The sequence below is a fragment of the Orussus abietinus genome, unplaced genomic scaffold (assembly GCF_000612105.2).
Source record: "Orussus abietinus isolate OABI.00-Male unplaced genomic scaffold, Oabi_2.0 scaffold309, whole genome shotgun sequence".
NCBI lineage: Eukaryota > Metazoa > Arthropoda > Insecta > Hymenoptera > Orussidae > Orussus > Orussus abietinus.
In genome coordinates this window covers 25,689-50,884 of record NW_019394460.1, presented here as the reverse complement: position 1 = coordinate 50,884, position 25,196 = coordinate 25,689, and the positions used below count along the sequence as shown (strand labels likewise).

The 25,196-nt window shown below is 42.9% G+C and overlaps 2 protein-coding genes across 5 annotated transcripts in view; both read right to left on the bottom strand.

Moving 5' to 3' along the window:
• Positions 1-8,722, bottom strand: part of LOC105702480 (transcription factor CP2-like protein 1) — a 50,383-nt gene extending 41,661 nt beyond the window's left edge. For both annotated transcript variants that reach the window (XM_023432448.1, XM_023432449.1), the window contains exons 1-2: positions 7,788-8,722; positions 5,226-5,466 (exon numbers count right to left, since the gene is read on the bottom strand). In XM_023432448.1, coding sequence (XP_023288216.1) covers positions 5,226-5,466; positions 7,788-7,922 — 376 coding nt within the window. In that variant the 5' untranslated portion in view covers positions 7,923-8,722. The remainder of the gene's footprint in view (positions 1-5,225; positions 5,467-7,787) is intronic.
• A 201-nt stretch (positions 8,723-8,923) lies between these two features.
• LOC105702477 (probable inactive tRNA-specific adenosine deaminase-like protein 3) lies at positions 8,924-25,019 on the bottom strand. Of its 3 annotated transcripts, XR_002762198.1 has the most exons (3): positions 24,864-25,019; positions 11,894-12,271; positions 8,924-11,655 (listed from the first exon to the last, which is right to left on the bottom strand). XR_002762198.1 is itself a non-coding variant. In XM_023432450.1 (2 exons), the coding sequence occupies exon 2, from the start codon at positions 16,489-16,491 to the stop codon at positions 15,025-15,027; it is 1,467 nt and encodes a 488-aa protein (XP_023288218.1). In that variant the 5' UTR covers positions 16,492-16,532; positions 24,864-25,019; the 3' UTR covers positions 13,504-15,024. The 3 variants fall into 3 exon arrangements, 1 of the variants encoding a protein (XP_023288218.1); XR_002762197.1 differs by having other exon boundaries at positions 8,924-12,271; XM_023432450.1 differs by lacking the exons at positions 8,924-11,655; positions 11,894-12,271 and adding an exon at positions 13,504-16,532.
• Between the last annotated feature and the right edge of the window lie 177 nt (positions 25,020-25,196).

Sequence of the window (25,196 nt, the reverse complement as noted above, 5' to 3'; positions counted from 1 at the left end):
GACCACGTGGGAGAAAATGGCGTCGCCCCCGGAGTCCCCGGGCCCAGGCCGACGGTCCCCGAGGAAAGGGGACTCGAGTGGCCGTAAATCGGGGCTGAAATTCCCCCAGCCTGGAGGGGACTTCCCCGAGCAGAAGAGAGGCTCGAGGCGCGTCCGACGTGGCGATGGAAGAAGAGGGAAAATCGCTCGGGAGAGGTCGAAGAGTCGACTGGGAATTGGACTCGATACGGCTACGTCGATGCCGGGGTCGCCCGGCCGCGACCTTAGCTCGGTGATGTGTCCATGTCAACGATGTACGATAATCGCCAGCCAGCCTCGGGCACTGCCGTGGAGACTGCCAACATGCGTCCAGTCCCATTGTCCTGGAAGTCAACCTCGAGAAATGATCATTGGGGTTAAATTGGTGGTTTCGAAGCGGGGAGGGACCTGCTCTCCTTTTCGCCCCGCATTAGGGCCCTATGCCTCGTGGCCAGGGTTGGCAAGTATAATACGTCAAGTAATATACGTGGTTTTCTACACGTATATTGCAACGTATAATATCTCCCTACTTTCCTACGCAGGCACGAAGGATATTACCCCATACTAAATGTGCAAAGCGCATGCGCATTATCGCCAATAGCCAATGAGAGTCTACCTATTTACCTCTAAGAGAGATTCTCATTGGCCATTACGTTTTACGCATCCCCGAATCCGCATACATTCGACATCAGCCTTGGAAATTTGAAATCTATGCAATATATGTGCATTTGACGTTTGTTTATAACGGCTGATAACGGCTATTTGAAGTCGTAAGATTCGTAACCAATATTTGTATCAAAATGTATAAAGATGGAAGGCCAAAAAGTAAATTATGGGATGAAACAAATGGACAAGATGGATGTTTATAACCTAGCGGATACCGCATGCCCTAAGGTGCGTAAAGCTGGCACCCCCACCTTTATAAAATTCAAATTTCTTTGTCTTAACATTTTGTGCTCTTTATGTGCTAATTGTGTGCTACATTCGCAAATTTTGTGCTAGCTCGCCTATTTTTTATTATTTAAACACATTTTTTAATGGTGGGAAGCTAGCTTTATTAGTACCCAGCACCCCCACAGAAAAATTGAATTTTTTTCCAAAAACCGAGATAGCACAAAATTTGCGAATGTAGCACATAATTAGCACATAAAGAGCACAAAATGTTAAGACAAAGAAATTTGAATTTTGTAAAGGTGGGGGTGCCAGCTTTACGCACCTCATGCCCTACGTCTGTCTTATATTTGATACGTTTTTATTTTATTTTGATACTATATTTGATACGTTTTCTCCTGGTTTCCTAAGTTTTCTCCGGTAAACTACTTGATTTACGTAATATACGTCAAAAACCCCGAAAATCGTGAAATTACTCAACTCTGGTTGTGGCTGTGTGGAAAATCGGCGGAAATCTCGAGGAAGGCCGGTGGAAGCAATTTTTCATTTAGATAACCATTGCCGTGAATGAGTGATGACGTTTAGAGAAATTATTCTATAAATTAAGGGGACTCGTATAACAGGGTTAAAGGGAAGTGAGACTCCCCCCCTTTAATCAGTCGATTCCAATAAGACACTTTTTCTCTTTTAAGGGTATTGATAGACCTGTCTAAAACTTTGACACGTGATTCGTGGGCACCTAGGAATTATCCTGACACTTTTAACCCTTTTACTGCCGGAGAACGTTATATCGTCATTTTACAAGGACTAACGACTTCGGCCGGCACTAAAAGGGTTAATAATTGGATTTTTGAACAATAATTGTTTAAGCCCAGAGCAGAACCAAGATGCTGTTGAACTCTCATATTTCGATCGATATCCAATTATTGAAGGCTCTAATATGAGAAATGGAAGGGTCAGGACAATTGTATGACAATTTAGAACACTCTGGTAATCGATAAACTAGCGTTTGCACGAGATAAAGACAAAGAAAGTATCTCATGCGCGGATATGCTAAAACGATGGTAATACGAGGTTTCCGAGTGAAAATTTAGTTGACATAGAAATTACAGATGGCGCATGGTGTCCCTCTGCAGTCAATTGGGGAATAAAAAACCACGAATCCATAGGATTTCTGGAGTTTTTCTTCGATTTCTTTATAATTATTGTACGGAAACGACATATGGAGTATGCCATTTAATGCAATACCCAATATAATTCGAAAAAGCTGTCAAACACAGGCTCTAATATGAAAAACGAAAGGGTCCGGACAATTGTACAATTTAGAACACTCTGGTAATCGATAAACTCTCGTTTGAACGAGATAAAGGCAAAAAAAGTGCCGTATACGCTGCTATGCTAAGACAATGGTAATATGAGGTCTCAGAGTAAAAATTTAGTTGACACGGAAATCACAGATGGCGCAGGATGTCCCTGTGCAGTCAATTACTGCCTCAGCAAGCATGAATCCATAGGATTTCTGGAGTTTTCCTTCGATTTCTTTATAATTATTGTAGGAAAACGACAGGTTGAGTATGCCATTTAGTACAATACCCAATATAATTCGACACAGCTGACAATATAAAAACGGCCGTCAGCAACGTAGGTATCTATAAAAATCTTCTTCACCGACGTTGGTCAAGTTCCTCGACGTGTTTCACTTCACCTTAAATAAATAAGTTTCATTCGAAAAGGGAGTCGGAACGATGTTTTTCCCTGAGAAGTCTCTCCCGAAGAAGGCGGACGATGAAAAGCTCATTAACAGTAAAAAGCAAGTACTTGTTCAATTGATCCATGGAGCTAACCCGCACATAATAACTTTGAGATGGCCAGTTGCGATGAGCCAATTAATTTCTTTTCTTTTTTTTTCCCAATAAATTCCTGGAAATGCCGCGATCGGTTAATTAGTACGAATTGAGTCGGCGGCGAGGTTTAGTTGCATAATTGAAAAACCAATTGGACAACCAAACGCACGGTCGATTGTTGTATGAGCAATGGGCCCACTCGGATCTCGAGCACTCGATGCCAGTGGAGTTACGAGTGTCTCCAGGAAATTAATAATTGACCTGCAGATCGCGCAGTCGCGTCTGTCAGCCATCTTTGCGGGCCAAGTTCCATCGCTCAGACGATTCCAACATTGTCCCCAGAATTCAAATAAAGTCCACGATCCGCGGATTAAATAAAACGGAAGAGTCTCCACAGATGTTCCCAACTGGTTACAAGAAGCCAGGCGTAATCTAAAATTCAAATGAAAGAGAATCACGAACAAACTGGGAAGTACTCTCTCTCCCTAGACGTTTCGACAGTATCTAGAATTCGCAGATTAAATAAATAAAGAACATTTCTTCACAGAAGTTTTCAATCCTGATAACGAAAGCGAACTATACAATGCGTGGATGAAATAAGAATAAATCAGTTTATAGACGGTTCGCCTCGAAAACTCCAAATGACCTTTGTTAGAAATCCGACGAAGAAAATCAGCAATTCACGGATTAAATACAAAATCTCTCCGCACACGTGAAACTTCTACTCACCTGTTGAAGGAACTCAATACAAAGTAACAACAATTGCAAAAAAAAACGAAAAAAGGGACTGTCCAAAATTCTTAGGCCCTTACTCATATCTCACTTTTAGCAGCGCTTTTAACACAAACTACCAAAACGGGTAAAAATGACTTGTTTCAAATGCCTCATCCTATAAAAAAAAAATCTGCCGGTCGTCCTAGTGTTAAACATCTTTTAGTTAAAGATGATCGGACCGCTGCTAAATACCACGCCTTTAACACTAGGACTACCAAAAGGGGTAAAATGACTTGTTTCAAATGCCACATCCTATAAAAAAAAATCTGCCGGTCGTCCTAGTGTTAAATATCTTTTAGTTAAAGATGATCGCTGTTAAAATACGCCATATTCATACTTTCTCTTATAAGCGCTTTTAGTTAAAAGGCCGCTTTTACGAAATATAATATGACGTCGGAAAAATTTGACGACTGCGTTCCGCGCATGCGCTCCGCATGCCCAGCGCGTGCGTTTTTTGTATGCCAAAAGTTCAGAGTGTGTTAACCTTTGCCTCAAAAATGGAAACGAGTTTGACAGAATAAAGTCGGAACCAAAGCCAAATATCTTGGTTAGCCAAAAACGACATAAATTCGACTTCAAACGTTCCTGGTATTTATTTGATGCCCTGTATTCACTTCGCGAGCTTTTTCTCTGTGAAAAATGTTAATGCATTCCACTTTTCATGTACGATTTTGACAACCAAAAGCTGTCAAAAATTGATGTATGATTTTGACAGCTAAAAGCGGTTTAAAGTACCCCTACACACTTTTAGGGAATCGAAGCGGCCTTTTATGCTAAAAGCGCTAAAAAAAAAGCTTAAAAGGGGATATGAGGAGATATTGCTGCGAAAATACGTAATTTATGGCATCTTTGATTTTGACAGCTAAAAGCGGTTTAAAAGTCCCCCTACACACTTTTAGGGAATCGAAGCGGCCTTTTATCCTAAAAGCGCTCAAAAAGAAGCTTAAAAAGGGGTATGAGAAGGTATTACTGCTAAAATACGTAATTTATGGCATCGTTGATTTTGACAGCTAACAGCGGTTTAAAAGTCCCCCTACAAACTTTTAGGAAATCGAAACGGCCTTTTATCCTAAAAGCGCTCAAAAAGAAGCTTAAAAAGGGGTATGAGAAGGTATTACTCCTAAAATACGTCTTTTATAGTTTCTTTTAAGGATTTTCTATAAAAATGGTTTAAAAGCGAGACATGAGTAGGGTCGCTTTTAACACTGCTCTAAAATACGTCTTTTAACGCTAAAAATGAGATATGAGTAAGGACATTAGAAAACTGCAAAAGTTCCACAGAACTTCTTACTGTCCTAACCTGTATTAACCTGTACTGTCCTAATTGACAGTAATGTTATTCGCGTAGAATTTGTTATCGAATAAAAAAGGAAAGAAAAATCCGCAGGTTATTTTCTTATTTTTCTAGGTCCGTTTTAACACATTCGCGACCGCTGACGTGAATTCACGTCTTTTCAAGTTCCATTCCTAGTTGCCGCTGACGTGAATTCACGTAATTTTAAATTCTATTCTTGATTGCCGCTGACGTGAATCGCGTCCATAACGATACACGACACAAGTTGGCGGCAACCAGTTTCAGAATTTCAGTATTTTCGCCGGTACTCTGTATTTGAAACGGAAAAAATTTGCCGGTCGCGAATGTGTTAAAACAACGTGTGCTGGATTTACAATAGCACCTCACGGTCAATTGATACGAACCGTCTCTTCTGATGTGTTTCCGGTCCTGATCAGCAACCTGCTGCAGGGGATCTCCTGCTCTCCTCTTGAGCGCGTTCTGGGATTGCTGACCGGAAGTTCCATGATCCGGAGAAGAGGAAGCGCACTGTGGCGAGCCGCTATTAGAGCGAATTTGTTGTTGTCCAGGATTCGTGCTCTGATTAGGCGAGTTACCCTTATCTTGCCACAGGACGTTACCCTCGCCGGAATACCCGAGAGACGCCTAAAAACGACAACTTTGTTATTTTCCCATAAATAATTACAAAGAAAAAGGTGCATGACAGCGATGTCATCTTTTGTAGTTCTAGCTTTCTCCTCTTTTTTTTGGCATTTTATTCGTTAAGGTGAAGTGAAACACGTCGAGAAACTTGATCGACGCCGATAAAGAAGATTTTTTTAAATACATACGTTGCCGACATTCGTTTTTATATTGACAGCCGTGTCGAATCATATTCAGTATTGTAGTAAATGGCATACCGCATGTCGTTTTCGTACAATTATAAATAAATCGGAGTAAAACTCTAGAAATACCCTGGCTTCATGGTTTCTGAGGCCCTAGTTGACTGCAGAGGGACTCCCTGCGCCATCTGTGATTTCCAGGTCAACTAAATTTTTACTCCGAGACCTCGTATTCCCATCGCCTTAGCATAGAAACGCACAAAACACTTTTTTAGCTTTTATCCCGTTCAAATGCGAGTTTATCGATTACCAGAGTGTTCTAAATTGCCGTACAATTGTCCTGACCCTTTCGATTCTCATATCAGAGCCTTCGATAATTGTATATTGATCGAAATATGGGAGCTCGACGCCATTTTGGTTCTGCTCTGGGCTGTTAAAAAATTTTTTTGAAAAATCCATATTTTCAATGTATCAGGACAATTCTTAGATGGTCACGAGTCATGTGTCAAAGTTTTGGACAGTTTGGTCCTATATCCTTAAAAGAAAAAGTGTTGTATTCGAATCGACTGATTTGAGGGGGGTTTCACTTCACCTTAAATTCATCATTCACGGTGCAGCGATGACGTGCTCGACTAAGTAGATTCGTTTCTCGAGCTCGACTTCATCGTCGACCGGAAGAATTTCATTTTGTAATATTTTCTCCTTTCCGACCTCCCTGAATATCTCTGCATAAAGCCGGGAATTCTAGAGTCTCCAGGGACGACGTTTATCAAAAGATTACGTTTCTCGTGCAACGTGGTTCCTCCATTCGCCCCAATTATTCTCTCAACTGGCGAACGACTAATGGCGCGACTCAGGAGGAAGAATAATCCGCGGTAATCGGCGGGAATTATGCGTAATTTGCGAGCCGGACTCCTCGTGAGATTAGCCAATTTATCGCCCGTCTGGTCCTCGAGATGTTTTATTTTTAATAATTTATGTTACTTCTCTCCGGCAAATAAACCCTCTTAACGTGTCACTTGCAACAATTGGAATTCTTCGCACATCCTATTCCGCAGGTTCAACTATTCCATCGTTTAAATTAAGATGATGTGAGAGGCGCCGAAGTACTTAATCGTTATCGGTAAAAACAAATTATTTTAACTTCTGAACATACCATCCGAAACAGCGATAGTACTTATATCGACGGTTGTGTCGTTTATAAGACATTTATGAACATATAATGACAAAATATGTGACCAGTACGCCACGTTGGTTCTGGTCTAAGCTAAATGAACCGAAATGTTTGTTGAAAAGTGCAATTTTTAGTGTCAGAAACGATTTCAACGCCTCTCTAATTATTCGGTGAAATTTCACACAAATCGATCCAGGCAATTTAAAAAAAAAAAATATGTATACGCGGAATATCGTTATCGTCTATTGGTACAAACCACCTTTTATATCTTGTGCAAAGAAAGTACGTGAGGAATAAACAAAATGGCAGAATAAATCGGATAATCTCACTCGAGTCTCGAAAATTGAGCGACTTCGGAGAATTGAAAAATAGACGGTGGGTCTTTTGTTGTTGTCTGTTTGTTGAAAAGTGCAATTTTTTTAGTGTCAGGAACAATCTCAACGCCTCTTCAATCATCCGGTGAAATTTTAGACAAATCGGTCCGCGCATTTCTTAAAAAAAAAAATATGTATACACGGAATATCGTTATCGTCAATTGGTACAAACCACCTTTTATATCTTGTGCAAAGAAAGTACGTGAGGAATAAACAAAATGGCAGAATAAATCGGATAATCTCACTCGAGTCTCGAAAATTGAGCGACTTCGGAGAATTGAAAAATAGACGATGGATCTTTTGTTGTCTGTTTGTTGAAAAGTGCAATTTTTAGTGTCAAGATCACAACGCCCCTCTAATCATCCGGTGAAATTTCAGACAAATCGGTCCGCGCATTTCTTAAAAAAAAAAATATGTATACACGGAATATCGTTATCGTCAATTGGTACAAACCACCTTTTATATCTTGTGCAAAGAAAGTACGTGAGGAATAAACAAAATGGCAGAATAAATCGGATAATCTCACTCGAGCAACTTCGGAGGATTGAAAAATAGACGGTGGGTTTTCTGAAAAGGTAGCGATGAAAAAGGTCTCACCTGTTGAGCGTTGATCGAGGAGCAGCCATGTTGATTGTTGGGTGAGAGTTGCTGATAGGGTGCCGGGGGTGGATTATCGAGCCACATGTTTCCGTTCATCCCTGTCCCGGGATCCATGATCAATTCCAGCTCCATTCGACGACTTCCCTCAGGCTGGGGGTCTTGACTTTATCCGGTGAAAAGTCGAATTCGATTTTCGGCCCCTTGAAGTCTTTCCGAGAGGGCCTGCCCTTTTCGGCCCCCGGCCTCTCCTCGCCGACTTCCTTGCCCGATGGGTTCGAAAATCGTGAACTTCCTCCCAATTGAAGCCGGCCCTCATCGATTGGGAATTTTGCCGAAGCTTTTCGAAACCTGTCTCGGAGTATCTCGTTCCACGACGATGGGATAAAACCGGTGCTCGAAGTTGCAGGTACCACGGATCCTTCGACTCGAAGTTCTCCAATTGATTGGCCGGCTAATACTCTCTCGTCCCTTGCATGAATACTTCCAAAAGTCCTTTCTCAAACCCCCTTAAAATTTCCGAGACTCGAGAGTCCGATCGTGCATGTCCTCCCGTAAGAATTCCAGGCCTCCTCTCTTCGTTGAATCGACTTGTCCGGGTCTCATGAATTCGGTCCTTGGAAATCCGTGTTTTCGAAAATCCAACCTTAGCAAAACCCTCTTTCCACCCTCCTTCTCTGGCGTCTCCTTCTTCTAGTTCCCTCCCAGAAAGCCGTACTTCCTCAGCGGGTCCCGGAAACTCCGGAAAAGGCCCCGAAAATCACCGGGTCCCACTCTAGAGTCCCTTTCTCCCGCTTTTGGAGGCTCTCCTCCGATTTCCTCGCCCCACGAAGACTGGGGGCTCCACCCTGACGTTCCCCAACTTCCGGTCACGCCCGGAGCCTGAAGCGCATCCCCCAGGGGAGCTCTAGGAAGCTCGAGGTTACCGGGTTACCGGGTTTTAGAACATCACGAAGAAGCTGTTGTACAGCTTTTTGATACCGGTCGTTTCCCTCTGCCGGTGGGTCTCCAGAAGGGCGCAGCCTCGCGACTTCAGGGCGAGAAAACGAGAGAAGACGATGTACGCGTCCTCGAAGACCATCGCAACGCCCTCGCCGCAACGCATCTTGTTCCGAATTCCTGACAGGAATTCTCTGTCTAGGAGGTTTTCGACTACTCCGACGATAAGGCGCCCTTTTGGGCCCTTTTTTGGCTGGTCTTTTGGATTCTACTCCTCTTGGTCCACCCTGAGACGTTGACTTCTTCGCCCCAAGATGGCGGCGTTCGGTGCGGAGCTCGGCGGTCTCGAAAATTCTCTCTCGACAGCAGAAGGATCGCTACAAAAGATTCTTCCTTAATAATACGCCCCTTTTGGCTATGTCCGGGGTAACTATCGAAATTCTCCAAGTAGTTTCAACCTGGACGTCTGATTTCCTCTTCGACCGCTCAAGGACGCGGACTCCTTCGGCGATGCTCCAAGATGGCGGCCCCCCGTGCGAACGACGCTGGAGGTCTATAAAATCTCGCAAATGATCCGGAATAATTGTTGATACCTCTCCAGTGATATTTCAAAATGGCGGCACCTAGGGTGGATGAGTTTGGAAGCCCTAGAAATGTTTTCAAGGGCGCAAATAAACTCGGAGAAGATTTTCCACCAGTATAGCAACCTTTCTGGATCCTTTTCGAGTATCTTTCAGAATTCTCGAGGTGACCTAGGCTCCTCTTAGACTGGGCAAGGACGCGGACTTCTTCGGCGATATTCCAAGATGGCGTCGACTAATGCGAAACTTCCTTCGCGGTCTCAATCTGCTGCTGAAGATCTTCGAGATTCTCGGGAATTGATGCTCAGGTTTCTAGTTGATGTTTCAAAGGTTGTATTTCCAGGTTCTTTGGACTGTTTCGAACTCTTACGTTGTTCGTACACACGTAAGTCTACCGTAATCCAGTTTTTTGATTATGACTTCCTTCAAAATCGCCACGAAACTCCACCGGCTCGTATTTCCGGGTATTCTTCGGTGCGGCACTCGCAACGTCAAGATGGCCGCCTAGAAGGCAACTATTGATGCAAATACTATACTCTATTACTATGACTCACACACTGGTTAGTGTCTTGGTCAGAGGAGGTCACCTCCGAACACGTCGTCACCACATTTTCAGAATCCTTCGCTCCATGGCGAACGAAACGTGGTCGACACACCTCTAGGGATATTTTTCTTGATAAGTGGAAGTCCCTAGGAGAGACTTGGTTGCGGCAACACTCGAATGAAACCAGATCCTGCGAGTCTAGTAGGCCGCGAAACTTCGCGCGGGCGAAAATCCGACTTCGCGATTCCTCGAAGAAGCTCCTCGCACAACGGAACCTTTTTTTTTTTAGCTTCTCGCTCAAACGGTGGCAATTTTAATGTCTTTCAAAGAAGAGTAGCCAGTAAATTTGGGCCATTCAGTTGGCGGGAAGTATTGAGGACACGCCTCAAAACCCTCGACGTCGAAATTCGGCGGTGAAGCTTCAAGCTTCGCTTCTTCTCTGTCCCTGAAGAACTCGAAGCGACAAAATCTGACGAGCTGCTGAATGGCTTTTCTCTCAGGTTTCAATTTGGGCGGCTTAAAGGTTTCACAAAGGGGAGACTCAGACTTCAAGTTCCCCTTTTAGGGGGCTCCTCGCCGACGAAGTTCTCGCAGAAGTTCTCGACCGTTGGGCTCCGCTATTCGGATTCAATGTCTCTCGAATAAAAGTAGATAGTATATTAGCAACATTCAGGAAGTACACCCTGCGTTATATTCTCCCACAAACCGATGGCGACGTAGCGTAAGAGTCCCCAATTCTGGCGGAACTCGCAAAGTACCGAATAGGACTTCAACACCTTGAAGAGCTGAACAAATTCGGCTCTCGCAACTTCGTCCGCACTTCTCGAGACTCAAGAGCGACCGCTCGTCTTCCTCTTCCTTCCTGTCGTCGACTGGCGAAAACTCTTCAACTTCCTCTTGGATTGCTTCTTCCAGATCGGTCCACCGTGCACTCTCCTTCTTTCTTCACCTCGATCGCCTTCTCCCAAACTTCCTGCTTGGAGTTCAGCTCTTCAACATCCCCTCGAATTGGCTGCCCGTTTTTCTTTTTCTTCCCTTTTCCTGTTCCACCTGTTATCTCAGACTCTTTTCCCTCCACTTCTTGCTCTCCTCCGACTCGCCTTTCCTCCTACGTCGGTCAGAAGTCGCCCTGGAGGTTTCCGCGGACCCTGAAGAAGCCTCTGTCGAAATTTCGGATTCACCAGGGGAACGCAACCTCGATCAACGACCACAGAGAAGACGAGCGTGCTCTCAATTCCCCGGAGATGCTGCCGACGTGCAGGTCTTCAGCCGAGTGTGGAAGCGCGCGACGTCGACGATGATTCCTGGTCCAATGAGCTCCCAGGGAACTAACGAGCCAGCCAATCAGAACTCCGCTTGCTGCTCGACCTGACCCTCAATTGGGACCACTCAGTGCAGATCAGCTAAACGCCGCAACCCTAAAAAAAGGGCTCTTCGCAACGCGCGACCGACTTGCGTCTTCGTTTATTCGCTCCTCCGAGCGGATATCAATTTCTCGAATTCAGCTTTCAAATAATCTCTTCTAATTCCCCATATCCGCAAGGTTATCAATCTTCGTGAGTTTTTTTCACAGGCACTCCGAATCGCGTGGAAACGCAATGCCAGGAAATAAGAAGCCCAAACTCTGGAAAGGAAGAAGAACCGCGTCGCTCCAAAGTTAGAAAAGGGCTCTTCACAATCTGTACTGGACTTCTTTTTCTAATTACTCCTTTCTTCAAGCCGTTGTTAACGTGTCCAAACTTTCCGTTCAATGATTCTCCGTCACCTTTGGGGTATTAGTCTTCTGACTTATCAGTGCTCCAGACTGAAAATATGGGAAAAGGTGTAAATTCCGAAGCGAGTTCAGACTCTCTCATTTGATGTTCTACTCTGTTTCCGATTCTGGAAGACTAGTGGAATTCTTTCCTCTTAACTTTTGCTTCTCTGTTTTCAGGCGATGCAAGAACGGGCTGAGATATTGGGGCGAATGAATTCCGGAGAAGAAAAAAAGGAGAGAGAAACTAAAGAGGTACGATGCCACGAGAGGCTAAATGAAGACTCACGCGTAATGATTTGGCCTCGTTGCGGCAGATGCGGCAGACTTTCTGGGGAAAATCTACTTGTTTGCGGAAGGATCAATGGAGAACGTGGGCTCGCTATCTATCAGATAGCGTATCTCTTCTTGCTCTTCAAATCCAAAAAACCCGGAATAATGATCTCCGCGACGCTCAGGAAGACCACTGGCTTTCCTTCCTTATATCGGAATAACAATATTCCTTCGTCCTTCTTCAAAAAGTCCCCTTTCTCTTCTTTTATTTCCTTCTTTTAGTATCCTATAATCTCACGTCCGCTTCAATTTAGCTCTTAGAGTTCTCGAATTATTCTCTTCTCCTCTTCCTGTTTAATTTCTACACCTTTCGTCTTCGGGAACTGCAACACACCTAAAATCAGGCGAATAAAAATCAAAGGGTTTACCTTATAAATTACGCTTTTTTTAATTAGGTGCTTTTTATATATATTCTTTTTTATGTATTGTCTCTTTGCGTCAACTCTCCTGGTTTTAATCCCCGTTTCAAAATCATTGAATTTTCTGTACTTTGAAAAACATTATTTGCAATTTTTCCGAGGATTGGCAGTGTTTTTAAAAAGACTTCCTGTCTTCAACTACAAATGCTGGAATAGCACTGATTTGAATTGCTGATCGAGCAGCCATTTCGGTATTGTGGAAATAAATAAATTAATAAACAGATGCATTAATGCGCCGATAAAACACATTCTTAAAGTATTTGTTCCATACTCAAAAAAGCTTCTGGTTAATATAACTAGATGTATCTGGTTAAAAGATTTCTCGTTATCATTAAAGAGAAAGACTGAGTAGTATGACTAGAAAATGCTGATTACTAGTCTGATTGATTTTTCTGGTTATTATTTCTGATAACGCAAATTGTACAAAAAACTGGTTTTACAGTTTTCATCGCATCCGCCTTGTGACGATACATTTTAGACAAAACAAAGTGTCTATTTTACCGGGAAAACTTTTATAAAAGGATTATTTTTCTCTGAGGATATCAGGTGAATTTAGAATAATAATTAATGTTTCTTTAGGACGCCCCAGCTCTGTTTTATTCCAGCCCACTCTCCTCGACTATAATAAATAAGTTTACCAGGGTGTATCGTTACCTCAACCGAGTAATACCTTATCAGAAATATCTGATATTATAACCAGAAAAATAGTAAAGGCACATTTAAAAGGCCGATCTAGTTAACAGAGACATAATTTTCTTCCCTTTAACTAGATTTTTTTTTGTGTATCTAATGATCCTAATTGAACGCGTTGCGTAATATAAGGTACAATTATAAACCTATTAATTCTACGAAAGGCTAAAAACATTGTATAACGTATCAATTGACTCATACATTTTTTACTGTTTCTCTGGTCCCCCTAATCGATTTGTTTTGTCGAAAAAAGAGGTCAAGCACGACCATACTCGAGCACTGTCATTAATAAACTTTCCACGTTCGTCTTTCTAAGTTATCAAATAATCCAATTAATCCAAGGGGACGAAAAATGTCTATAAAAAAAAGTGATGGTTATCGATGCGCAAACTATTCCAATTAAACGTCGGAACATCTCGAAGAGTTTCATAAATAAAATGACTGATCAATCCATGACTTTTTCTACTTATACATTTTTTATTTACGCATGGATGTAATGACAGGTCAATCGTCCAACATAAATATTTACAAATCAACTCTTAAACAATATCCTACGGAATATCGCAGTCGCCCTTTTACAAAGACATATGTTTAAACAAAGTTTGTAAATAATAGGAACCCTAAATCATAATTTTTGTATCTTTCCTCAATTATGCCCTCTTTTATTCTTAATGATCAATTCTTAAATAATGACCTGCGAAATTTCACAGTCACTCTTATACAACGACATATGTTTAAACAAAGTTTGTAAATAATAGGAGCCCCAAATCATAATTTTTGTATCTTTCCTCCATTATCTCCTCTTTTTTTCTTGGTGATCAATTCTTAAGCAATGTCCTGCGAAATTTCGCAGTCGCTCTTATACAAATACATATATTTTTAAACAAAGTCTGTAAATAATAGGAACCCTAAATCATAATTTTTGTATATTTCCTCCATTATCTCCTCTTTTTTTCTTGGTGATCAATTCTTAAGCAATGTCCTGCGAAATTTCGCGGTCACTCTTATACAAATACATATATTTTTAAACAAAGTCTGTAAATAATAGGAACCCCAAATTACAATTTTTGTATCTTTCCTCAATTATGCCCTCTTTTTTTCTTGGTGGTCAATGACGAAGTCCATGCACTAGCGAAGCTCGGAGACCCGAAGACCGCTGGAGAACCTGAAGAGGACCTTGAATCCGGGACCATTGACGAAGGACAATGGTAGTTGGTACTTGCAGTCTCAATCATCTCTGTAAGACTCCGCTTTATCAAGTTATGCTGATAGTTAAACGTCCACTTGCGAATGGGTCCGGGCGTGGGATCGAGCCCGATTCTCCGAGTCTTGGTCCAGCCTTATCATTGATATCAGCCCGTCCCGCCGGCGAGGACGGAGATGACTCGTCTTCGTCATTCTCCCCGCTGTCCTTATCGTCTTCAGTCGGCGAACAAATACCGATCAATGGACTTCCGCCGAATTCGCCTTGCACCAGGGGCCAGCACCTTATCACCGCGATCAACGATATTCGCGCTGATTCCACGAGTGGTGACAAGAATGTCCAATAGACTAGACCCGGGACCGGGTCGTCGAAATGGTTTATAACAGACAGAAAAGCAATAAAGAAGGAAAGAATCGGCAGAGAAAGATAATTCCAGTCCCATGGTCGCATGACTCGTCTCGAGACACCAGCTGATTGGTTCGCCTTCAAGACGTCCTCTTCGGTGATTAGGGGCGGCTACTCTTTTACTCGGTGCACATAAATTAGAAGGTCGACGAAACTTGGCCCAAAAAAAAATAACGATAATGAAATAAAAAAAAGATATATCCAGTCCGATGTCCGTTCGAGCCAGCTCCAGCCCCACCGAGACGTCCTCTTCGGCAGCGATACGAGGTACTGACTTCTTTTAGTTTCGTTACTTCTTTATTTCGCGGTCCTCGTCGGCAAACTTCGAACTAATCACCGCTCCCCGTTGGAGTTGACCCCCTCGTGAGGTCAACTCGGGCCCCGGGACCCGACCTCCTGGCAAACTCGGCGGCACTCCTCCTCGAGGATACCTCTCCAGACTTGGTACCGATGATTCAGTCCAGGAACGGAATGGAGAACGGCCTTACTTCCTAGAACTCCCGATTTCTCTGCGGCGACTCCGTAAAAAATCTTCGCCACTCTAGAATGCAGCAAAGCCATGGCGCAGAGTGCGCAGGGTTCCCTCGTCAGGAAAGCCCAGTACCCGGTGCACAGATACGGTCCACACCTCGTCTTCGAGGAGTCTTCAGGGTCCTCTTCAGAGTCTCTTCTCGAGCCCAGAGGAACGGGCTCCGGAAATGAGAGATCACTTAACGATTCCGGGAAGCAGAGAGGAGTCACCTCCCGGAACCTCCTCTTCGTTTCTCTATCCTCAACCTTGGATATTTCAAGGTCACTGGAACCTTCCCCAGGGTCGGAATGATCAACTAGTTCCGTTTTCGACCCTAACGTTTCCGGCTTCAAACACTGACTCGAAGGGAGAGCTTCTTCGTCTACCTCTTCCGTCCCTCCCGGTTCTTCAGCTTTCTTCGGGCTGCAGCTCGAGAGACCTCCATTGATTTCTCCTTCTTCGTGTATTTTTTTCTCTTCGACCTCTTTTGGGCCGTTATTCAAGAAGCTCCCATTGCTTTGTGCAGTTTCGACAGTCCGCGACCCAATCAAATCTCTTTTACCGCAACTTTTCAAGTTCCAGGCTCCTCCACCCTGAAGACGAGCCACCAGGTCGACCGCCAGCATTGCAGCGTGCCACATCGGATGCTGATCGATCTTGCAAGCAGCAACAGCCAGGATCCTTCCATCGACAGGGTCTACGATGGCGGTTCCGCCGTTGCAGTCTTCATTTCCCACCGCTTCTCTCTTCGTGGCTTCGATGACGATCTTCATGAAGCCCTCGAAAGCGTCGAGCTCCTCTTCCAGGAAGAGAGTCCCGGAAAGGACCGATTCCAGGGCAAGATCGGGATGGAAGTTAATCGGCCAAATCTTGGACAATCTGCGTGCCTGGTCCCTCGTCCTGGGAACACTGGCCGGCACTTGGAGGACTTGGAACTCATCTTCCATCAGCGACAGGTCGAAACCTCCCTTCGTCAGCAACTTCTTCAGCTTCTCCTCGGTCAGAACGTTCGACAAAGAGCCAGGGGATGTTCTTCCTCCAGGAGTCCCAGAGGACCCCTTAACCTTGTCCGGTATCCTGGACGCATCCACCCAAGCCAGGAGCATCCTCGTCGAGGAGCACCTCTTCAAGTGGCCGAACTCCGGCCAGATCGCTGAAATACTTCGTATGGCCTTGGATATGTCCTTCTTCTCCTTGAGGATCCCCACGTAGACCTCCCGAAGAGGAGGGTCCTCCGTTAATTCCGGAGAAAGGACCGGCTTCAGGGTCCAGCTTCGCTTCCTTCTCTCGGAGGCCCTCGACTTCTTCGGCAGGGCGGCCGCCATTTTGGTCCCGCTCTTCGGACGCTCCTTTTCCTCGGATGGCCCTGAAAATATCCTCTCTTGATTCGCCGTTGGGAATTTTCTCTACTGCTTATTGTTTAGTATTCCTTTCCCTTCGTTTTGCTCGTGTTCTTTCTCTTTTACTCTAGTTTTTCCGTCGTTTGTTCTGGTTTTTCGATGCAACGCCAGCGGTAATCGATCGAGTGGGGGTCGCGTCTCTTCTAGGTCCCCTTCAGGAAGTGACACTTATCCGCGTCATCTTGGTGCTGATTGTACGAAGGTCACGGGTCGACAATGCGTGCAATCATCCTTCAACATTGGACGTTTTCATTCCGCGAGAGTTCAGGCGAAACCTTCTCGTGGTTTTGACGGAGAACCATGTCTTTTTTCGATTAGATATGAAGTGCAAATTCAAGATTTGAATATCGAAAACTGTGCCAACCGCATTCGCATTTAAGTATGGAGTGCTCATTAGGGAATTGAACGTCACACAGGAGCGAAAATGAAAAGCTGGTCAAAATTATTTGTCTGCCTAAGTTGAAGCTAAACGTCACAGATGGCGACGTTTTACGTCGATCTCTTCATCATTACTTTACCGAAATGACACATGGAACGCTTCAATTCGTATAATTCTCAACGTAGACTGTAAAACACTTCAACATGAATATAAATGTCGATAACAAGACGCGCCAGCTTATGTTCCCACTTGAGTATTCAAAATGGCGTTACCACCAAGTTAAAGAATTTTTGTATCTTTCCTCAATTTTGTTTTCAATTTGGTTTAGCACACATTTCGACGGAACCTTCACCTTTAGTCCGAACTAGAATGATACCGATAGCTTGAATATTTTAGCCCCACTCTCATGTTTTAGTTGAAAATTTTCCAGGAAAATGAAACATTAATTTTCAAACAGCTACGATTCCGATAACAAATTTCGTACTTACTTAGTTCTAGTTCAGACGATAACTACATTCATATCGAGTTAAACAAAAATTTATTCTTCCGTTTCGGACGAGTAGAATCGCCGCAACCCGTCCGCCCGATTGCACGAGCGTCTCACGGAACGACCTGCATAACAGCGCATAATTTGCATAGAGTTCAATAAAGAATTTCGTACAAATTTATGTTGCTAGTTGAAACATGTCTTAACATGCGTCAAAAACCCCGGCACTGTAGATTTGATAGTTTTCGCAAAATTAATTCCTAAAAATGAATTAAAAAATAAGTTTCTAGACGATAATACCCCCTTAAATCTTCCCTTAAAAATAATGTTTTACTCGAATCGACTGATTTGAAGGGGTTTCACTTCTCTTTAAATCTTCCCTTAAAAATAATGTTTTACTCGAATCGACTGATTTGAAGGGAGTTTCACTTCTCCTTAAAGCTTCCCTTAAAAATAATGTTTTATTCGAATCGAAAGATTTGAGGGGGGGTTACACTTCTCTTTAAATCTTCCCTTAAGAATAAACTGATTTATTCGAATCGACTGACTTGAGGGGGGTTTCACTTCTCCTTAAATCTTTCCTTAAAAATAATGTGTTTTATTCGAATCGACTGATTTGAGGGGGGGTTTCACTTCTCCTTAAATCCTCCCTTAAAAATAATGCGTTTTACTCGAATCAACTGATTTGAGGGGACTTTCACATCTCCTTAAATCTTCCCTTAAAAATAATCTGTTTTATTCTAATCGACTGATTGAGGAGGGTTTCACTTCTCCTTAAATCTTCCCTTAAAAATAATGTGTTTTATTCTAATCGACTGATTGAGGAGGGTTTCACTTCTCCTTAAATCTTCCCTTAAAAATAATGTGTTTTATTCTAATCGACTGATTGAGGAGGGTTTCACTTCTCCTTAAATCTTTCCTTGGTGGCCCTGGCCGTGTCTGAAGGAGAGCGCGCGCGACCGGTCGGAGTTCCACGCTAAGAGGAGCAATTCTAAATTGCTGTCAACTTAGGCCACGGTCATATCGTTTGACGGAGTTAGGCACAATTGTTCGCCGGTACATCGGGGAATCGGGGAGAGCCTTGGGGCAAAGAAACGCGCGTCTTCCACGTCTCCGAAAGAGCTCCGCGGACGGAACAATTGTCCGTCGCCTCTCCATCCGCGGAGATCCGCTCGATCTCTCTGCCCCTCTCGCGCTTTTTGCGGAAGGGAACCCCCCCTCGTGAGAATCCCTCCCACGAATGACGCAAACCGCCGCTCGGCAAATTCTCCACATAGTATTCGTATCATTGCGCACACGCAACCTTTACGTGTACTTGGACATCTGTCGCACGTGTGGAAATTAACGCTCCACGCGATACGACTCCTTTCCGAAGGCGATATCTCTGGCGCTCGGGATTTCCAACGCTACGCACTTAAGGTGAAGTGAAACCCCCTTCAAATCAGTCGATTCGAATATAACACTTTTTTTTTAAGGGTATTGGACCAAACTGTTCGAAACTTTGACACATGACTCGTGATCATTTAAGAATTATCCTGACACATTCAAAATTTGGATTCTTGGAAAAAATTGTTTAATTTAGCCCAGACCAGAACCAAAATGGCGACGAACTCTCATATTTCGATCAATCTACAATTATCGAAGGCTCTGATATGAGAAACGAAAGGGTCAGGATAATTTTACGACAATTTAGAACACTCTGATAGTCGATAAACTCGCCTTTGAACGGGATAAAGACGAAAAAAGTGTTTTATGCGCTTCTATGCCAAAACGATGGGAATACGAGGTCTCGGTCTGAAAATTTAATTAACCTGGAAATCACAGATGGCGCAGGGTGTCCCTCTGCAGTCCATTAGGGCCCCAGAAAAGATGAATCCAGAGGATTTCTGGAGTGTTGCTTCGATTTTTTGGTATTTATTGTATGAAAACGACAGGTGGAGTATGCCATTTGGTACAATACCCAATATAATTCGATACAGCTGTCAATATTAAAACGAACATCGACAACGTAGGTATTTAGAAGAACCCTTTTAACCGACGTCGATCAAATTTCTCTTGTTTCACTTCACCTTAACACTTTAACGACCGCCCTTCTAACTATCACACTATCTATCACACACATGTTGTGTGAGCGGTCGTTAAAGTGTTAATGCTGCACGGAATCTTGGAGTATATTTCTAAGGACAACTTAATAAAAAAAAAATAGGAAAAAACATCTCCCTCGTTTGCCCATCCAAGCTCTGCCTGCGGAAGACGGAGGTTAACCCTTATCAGGTTAACCCTTATCACTCCAGGAATATTATAAAATTATACACACATGGAGTGATGAGGGTTAATCTCGGAAAACTGACACGCAAAGTTGATAAGACTTCAACCTGAAACTTCCTTACCACATAGGGCGTTAAATAGGCAAAACAGGTAAAGTGTGAAGTCAAGTGAAAATGACGCCCCGGGTCGGTATCTACGTCCTCTTAGAGGTTGTTCCTTCGTCTGATTTACCGTCGAGAGGTAACTGTACGTATAATTATCTCTCGCGTGTCGTGCGTGGAAATATCCCCGCGACTTGTCCACCCAGAACCTCTGGCCCGTTCCTATTTTTATCGACTATGGATTTTTTTTTCCCGAATCACCACGCACTCCAAGAGAAAGTCGCCGAGACGTGTAACGACGTCGACTGGTGTTTTTATCATTACCCACGATCTTGGAAACTACATACACCTAACGCAATAAAGTTATTGCGCGTACTCTCTCGGAGTACTTTATCACCTAATGATAATATATCCTCGCACAATCGATACGGCGATATTTGACAATCGTTTAGTTTACGCTCGTCACAGCGACTCGGTTCAGGCGAAAGCCGACGGAAACTTTCCTACCGTTTTCGAAAGATCCCTTGGCCGCTTGCCCAATTTAACACTTTTAATACAATCGGTTAACTTTCCAAAAAGTCGCTCTTAGATTCTCTGTATCCAAGGAGACGGATTTCAGGATCGGAAAACTGAACGGATAAAAATTGCTGCCGCTCGTCGTGCACGCTCCAGTGTCGCCATTTTCTTTTTTTCTTCTTCTTTAAAATCTGTTATTCCCTGGTAACGTTAAATGCGTTGATGAACACATGGTAAAACTTCATTTTTCTTCATCTTCAACCTTGTCAATGCAACTATGCAACATGTACTAATTTGCACAATTTACAATGATATATAAAATAATGTCAATTTTGGATTTATTAGAGATTCTTATCCATTGGCAAGAACTTGCAACATTTCTTGATAGAGTAGCTTATTACGTTTACCCTACCAACAAATTTCAAGCAAATCTATTACAGCAAGTCTCTTTAGCAAGTATTTTTCTTCATCTTCAACCATGTCAATGCAACTTCAAACATAGTCTGATATAGAATACTTGACAACTGTACTGATTTACACAACAATTCACAATGATATTTAAAATGTCAATTTTGGGTTTATTAAAGATTCGTGTCCATTAGCGAAAACTTGCAACATGTCTTGCTAGAGTAGCTTGTTACGTTTACCCTACCAACAAATTTGAACCATATCCATTACAGCAAGACTCTTTAGGAAGTACTCCTCTTCGTCTTGATTTATTAACGATTCGTGTCCATTGACAAGAGCTTGCAATATTTCTTGCTACAATGATATTTAAAATGTCAATTTGGGGTTTATTAAAGATTCGGGTCCATTGGGAAGAACTTGCAACATTTCATGCTAGAGCAGCTTGTTACGTTTACTCTACCAACAAATTTGAAGCAAATCCATTACAGCAAGTCTCTTCAGCAAGTACTCTTCTTCGTCTTCATTTATTAATGATTCGTGTCCATTGACAAGACCTTGCAACATTTCTTGTTAGAGCAGCTTCTTACGTTTACCCTACCAACAAATTTGATTCAAATCCATTACAACAAGACACTTTAGGAAGTACTCCTCTTCGTCTTGATTTATTAACGATTCGTGTCCATTGACAAGAGCTTGCAATATTTCTTGCTACAATGATATTTAAAATGTCAATTTTGGGTTTATTAAAGATTCGAGTCCATTGGGAAGAACTTGCAACATTTGTTGCTAGAGCAGCTTCTTACGTTTACCCTACCAACAAATTTGAAGCAAAACCATTACAGCAAGTATCCTTCTTCGTCTTGATTTATTAATGATTCGTGTCCATTGACAAGACCTTGCAATATTTCTTGCTACACTGATATTTAAAATGTTAATTTAGGGTTAATTAAAGATTCGGCTCCATTGGAAAGAACTTGCAACATTTCTTGCTAGAGCAGCTTCTTACGTTTACCCTACCAACAAATTTCAAGCAAGTCCATTACAGCAAGTACTCGCAAGACGAGTTGCGGAGGTAATTTACCTTATCGTCCACATTCTAGCCACACACTTGCAGGAATCTTGCTTAGAAACGAGATATCGGCTATTGAGAATATCTCGTAACGAAACAGTAATCGCTGCAATTATAATTAAAAAAAGAAGTTACCGACCCGAAAAACGTCATGCTCAACCTTAACTCTTGTAAATATCAGTATACACGAGTTTCTTGTAAAAGCTGACAAGCGTTCGTGGAATAGTGCAATAAATTTTCTCAAGATCATGATCACATTATCGGTAATAAATATTCGGGAACAGCACTGGCAAGTTATTCTTGCCACTCGATGACAACTTTATTGAGCGATAGGTTTAAATCATCCGAAAAGAAACAAAACACTTTGAGGCCTTTCAAATACTGGTATTCGAACGCTGGAAGCCATTCGAAAGATAATCATCAATTACATACAGTTAAGGGGATGTGAAAGTGGCATCCGAAAGCTCAATCGTTCATAAAACTTTTCTACGAATTGGGTGTCTCAAATCGTTTCATACTTTAAAACGTGAATATGGAGACCCTAAGATAGGTCCTAAAACTCGCGAAATTTCCTTTTATATAAACTATTTTTAAAATACCTATAAACAAATTTCAAAAGAATTGAAATTTCATGAGTTTCAGGACCTTCCTTACAGTCTCCCTATTCACGTTGTAAAGTTTCAAACTATTCGGTAAACCGAGTTGGGAGAAAAGTTTTCTAAACAAAACCTCTTCGACGCCACTTTCACATCGCCTTAAGGGAATGTGAAAGTGGCATCCGAAAGCTCAATCCTTCATGAAACTTTACTCCGAACTGGGTGTATCGAATCCCTTAAAGCTTTACATCCTGAATATGGAGAGCCTAAGGTAGATCCTAAAACTCATGAAATTTAATTTTTTATACAAAATTTTCGAAACGTCTATAAACAAATTTTGGAAGAATTAAAATTTGATGGGTGTCAGGACCTTTCTTTATGGGTTCCATATGCACATTGTCAAGCTTGAAACAATTCGGTACACTTAGTTCAGAGAAAAGTTTCATAAACGAGACCTTTTCGCATCACCTTAAGGACTTTATAGTTGTATATGTACAGTACGGATGTAGTAATGCATAGTTTAAGGGTTTCCTACGTCTGAAATCCTAACGGACTTATTAAAGTGAAGTGAAACCCCCCGCAAATATTTCGTGGGTGTCAGGACCTTCTTTATAAGTTCCATATTCACATTGTCAAATTTGAAACAATTCGGTACAGTTAGTTAGGAGAAAAGTTTCATAAACGAGACCTCTTCTCGTCACTTTCGCATCACCTTAAGGACTTTATAATTGTATATGTACAGAACGGATGTAATAATGCATAGTTTAAGGTTTTCCAACGTCTGAAGTCCTAACGGACGTATTAAGGTGAAGTGAAACCCCCGCAAATATTTCGTGGGTGTCAGGACCTTCTTTATAGGTTCCATATTCACATTCTCAAGGTTGAAACAATTCGGTACAATTAATTAGGAGAAAAGTTTCATATACGAGACCTCTTCTCGTCATTTTCACATCACCTTAAGAACTTTATAGTTGTATATGTACAGTACGGATGTAGTAATGCATAGTTCAAGATTTTCCGACGTCTTAAGTCCTGACGGTCTTATTAAGGTGAAGTGAAACTCCCCGCAAATCATTCGATTCGAATAAGACACTTTTTTAAAGAGTATTGGATAGAACCGTCTGAAACATTAACACATTACTCGTGGGTACCTAGGAATTATCCTGACCTTTTCAAAAATTTGGATTTTTGAAACAAATTTTTTAACAGCCCAGACCAGATTCAAAATGGCGTCTAACTCTCATATTTCGATCGATATACAATTATTGAAGGCCCTAATATAAGAAACGAATGTGTCAGGGCAATTGTACGACAATTTGGAACACTCTGGTAATCGAAAAACTCGCATTTGAGCAGGATAAAGGCAAAAAAAGGTGTCTTATGCGTTTCTATGCTAAGACAATGGGAATACGAGGTCTCGGAGTGAAAATTTAGTTAACATGGAAATCACAGATAGCGCAGGGGGTCCTTCTGCAGTTAACTAAGACCTCAAAAACCATGAATTCAGGGGATTTCTGGAGTTTTACTTCGATTTCTTTATAATTATTGTACGAAAACGACAGATGGAGTATGCCATTTCGTACAATACGCAATATAATTCGACCCAGCTGTCAAAATAAAAACCAACGTCCGCAACGCAGGTATTTAGAAAAACCATTTTTACCGACATCAAGTTCCTCGACGTGTTTCACTTCACCTCAATCCTACGAGATACACCATTAAGGGGAAAACGAGGGGTCTGGATAAAAGATCTAGTCGTTACACCGCGTTGTTTACAAAACGTGGATCGCCTCGGGATACAAAGCGCGCGCGCTTTGCGTCACGAACATGGCGGCCGACACCTCCTCGAAGCATGCACCTTACATAACGCGAAACGTGAACAACAAACGGGAACGAGGCGAGCCTAAACATATGTAGGAAATGTCAAGCGGAGCTGTCGTTTCCCGCGCATGCCTGACGCGTTCCAGACGTCACATAACGATATTTACCGCGTTAACGATAACAATAAAGGCGAAGACCTTCGGAAACGCCATGTCCCAAATTTCGGAACAAACATGTCCACAGTTTGGCCTTGAAAGGCACGGCCACACGCGTGCACGGGAGGTGGCCTCAACTTCCGAGAGCAGCGCCCAAGGCGGCGGCCCGGCGAGAGACCACGGCTTTCCCTCGCATCGGTGCGTCTCTCTCGCACTCACGCGACGGATATGCGCGAGAAGGATAGCCTGGTCTCCGAGGGCACGGAGTGGGGGTAACAGATGAGGCGGCCTCGCGGGCGCCCGCTTTCGGCAGCGCGTGTCCGCATTACTTGGACATGTCAAACGTGGCACTAATGGACAGAACGTTAATTCGACGTTCGGGAAAGGCGACCTTCTCGTTTCCGCTTACTCTATGGCTCGTTCGTGACGACTCCTCGCGAGAGTCGTGACGGACGTGGATGCAGGCTCGAGAAGATGGAGAGCGAGAGCACTCTTACCTTCTGGACCCGCAGCGGTGCTCCGTGGGCCGTAAGACTCCGAAATCCGGTCGGGAATTATCGGGTTAATTTTAATAATGCTCCGCGCGGCGAAAAAGAGAATTATCTCGGTTGCAAGACGAGCGCAAAGATGCGTGAGACCGAGTGCGTGCACCTCTCGCGACTGACTGCTTAATGAAACGACTCGCGCCCTCTCTAGTGGCGAGAGGAAGAACTTGATGGATAAGAGAGTTGCGCGAACACCACCAGAGGGTGCCAATCTATCATTGATTAGACAATCCTACCTGCCTTTGAAAGCAGAGATGATTGAAAGGAATGACACCTTTTTACCCT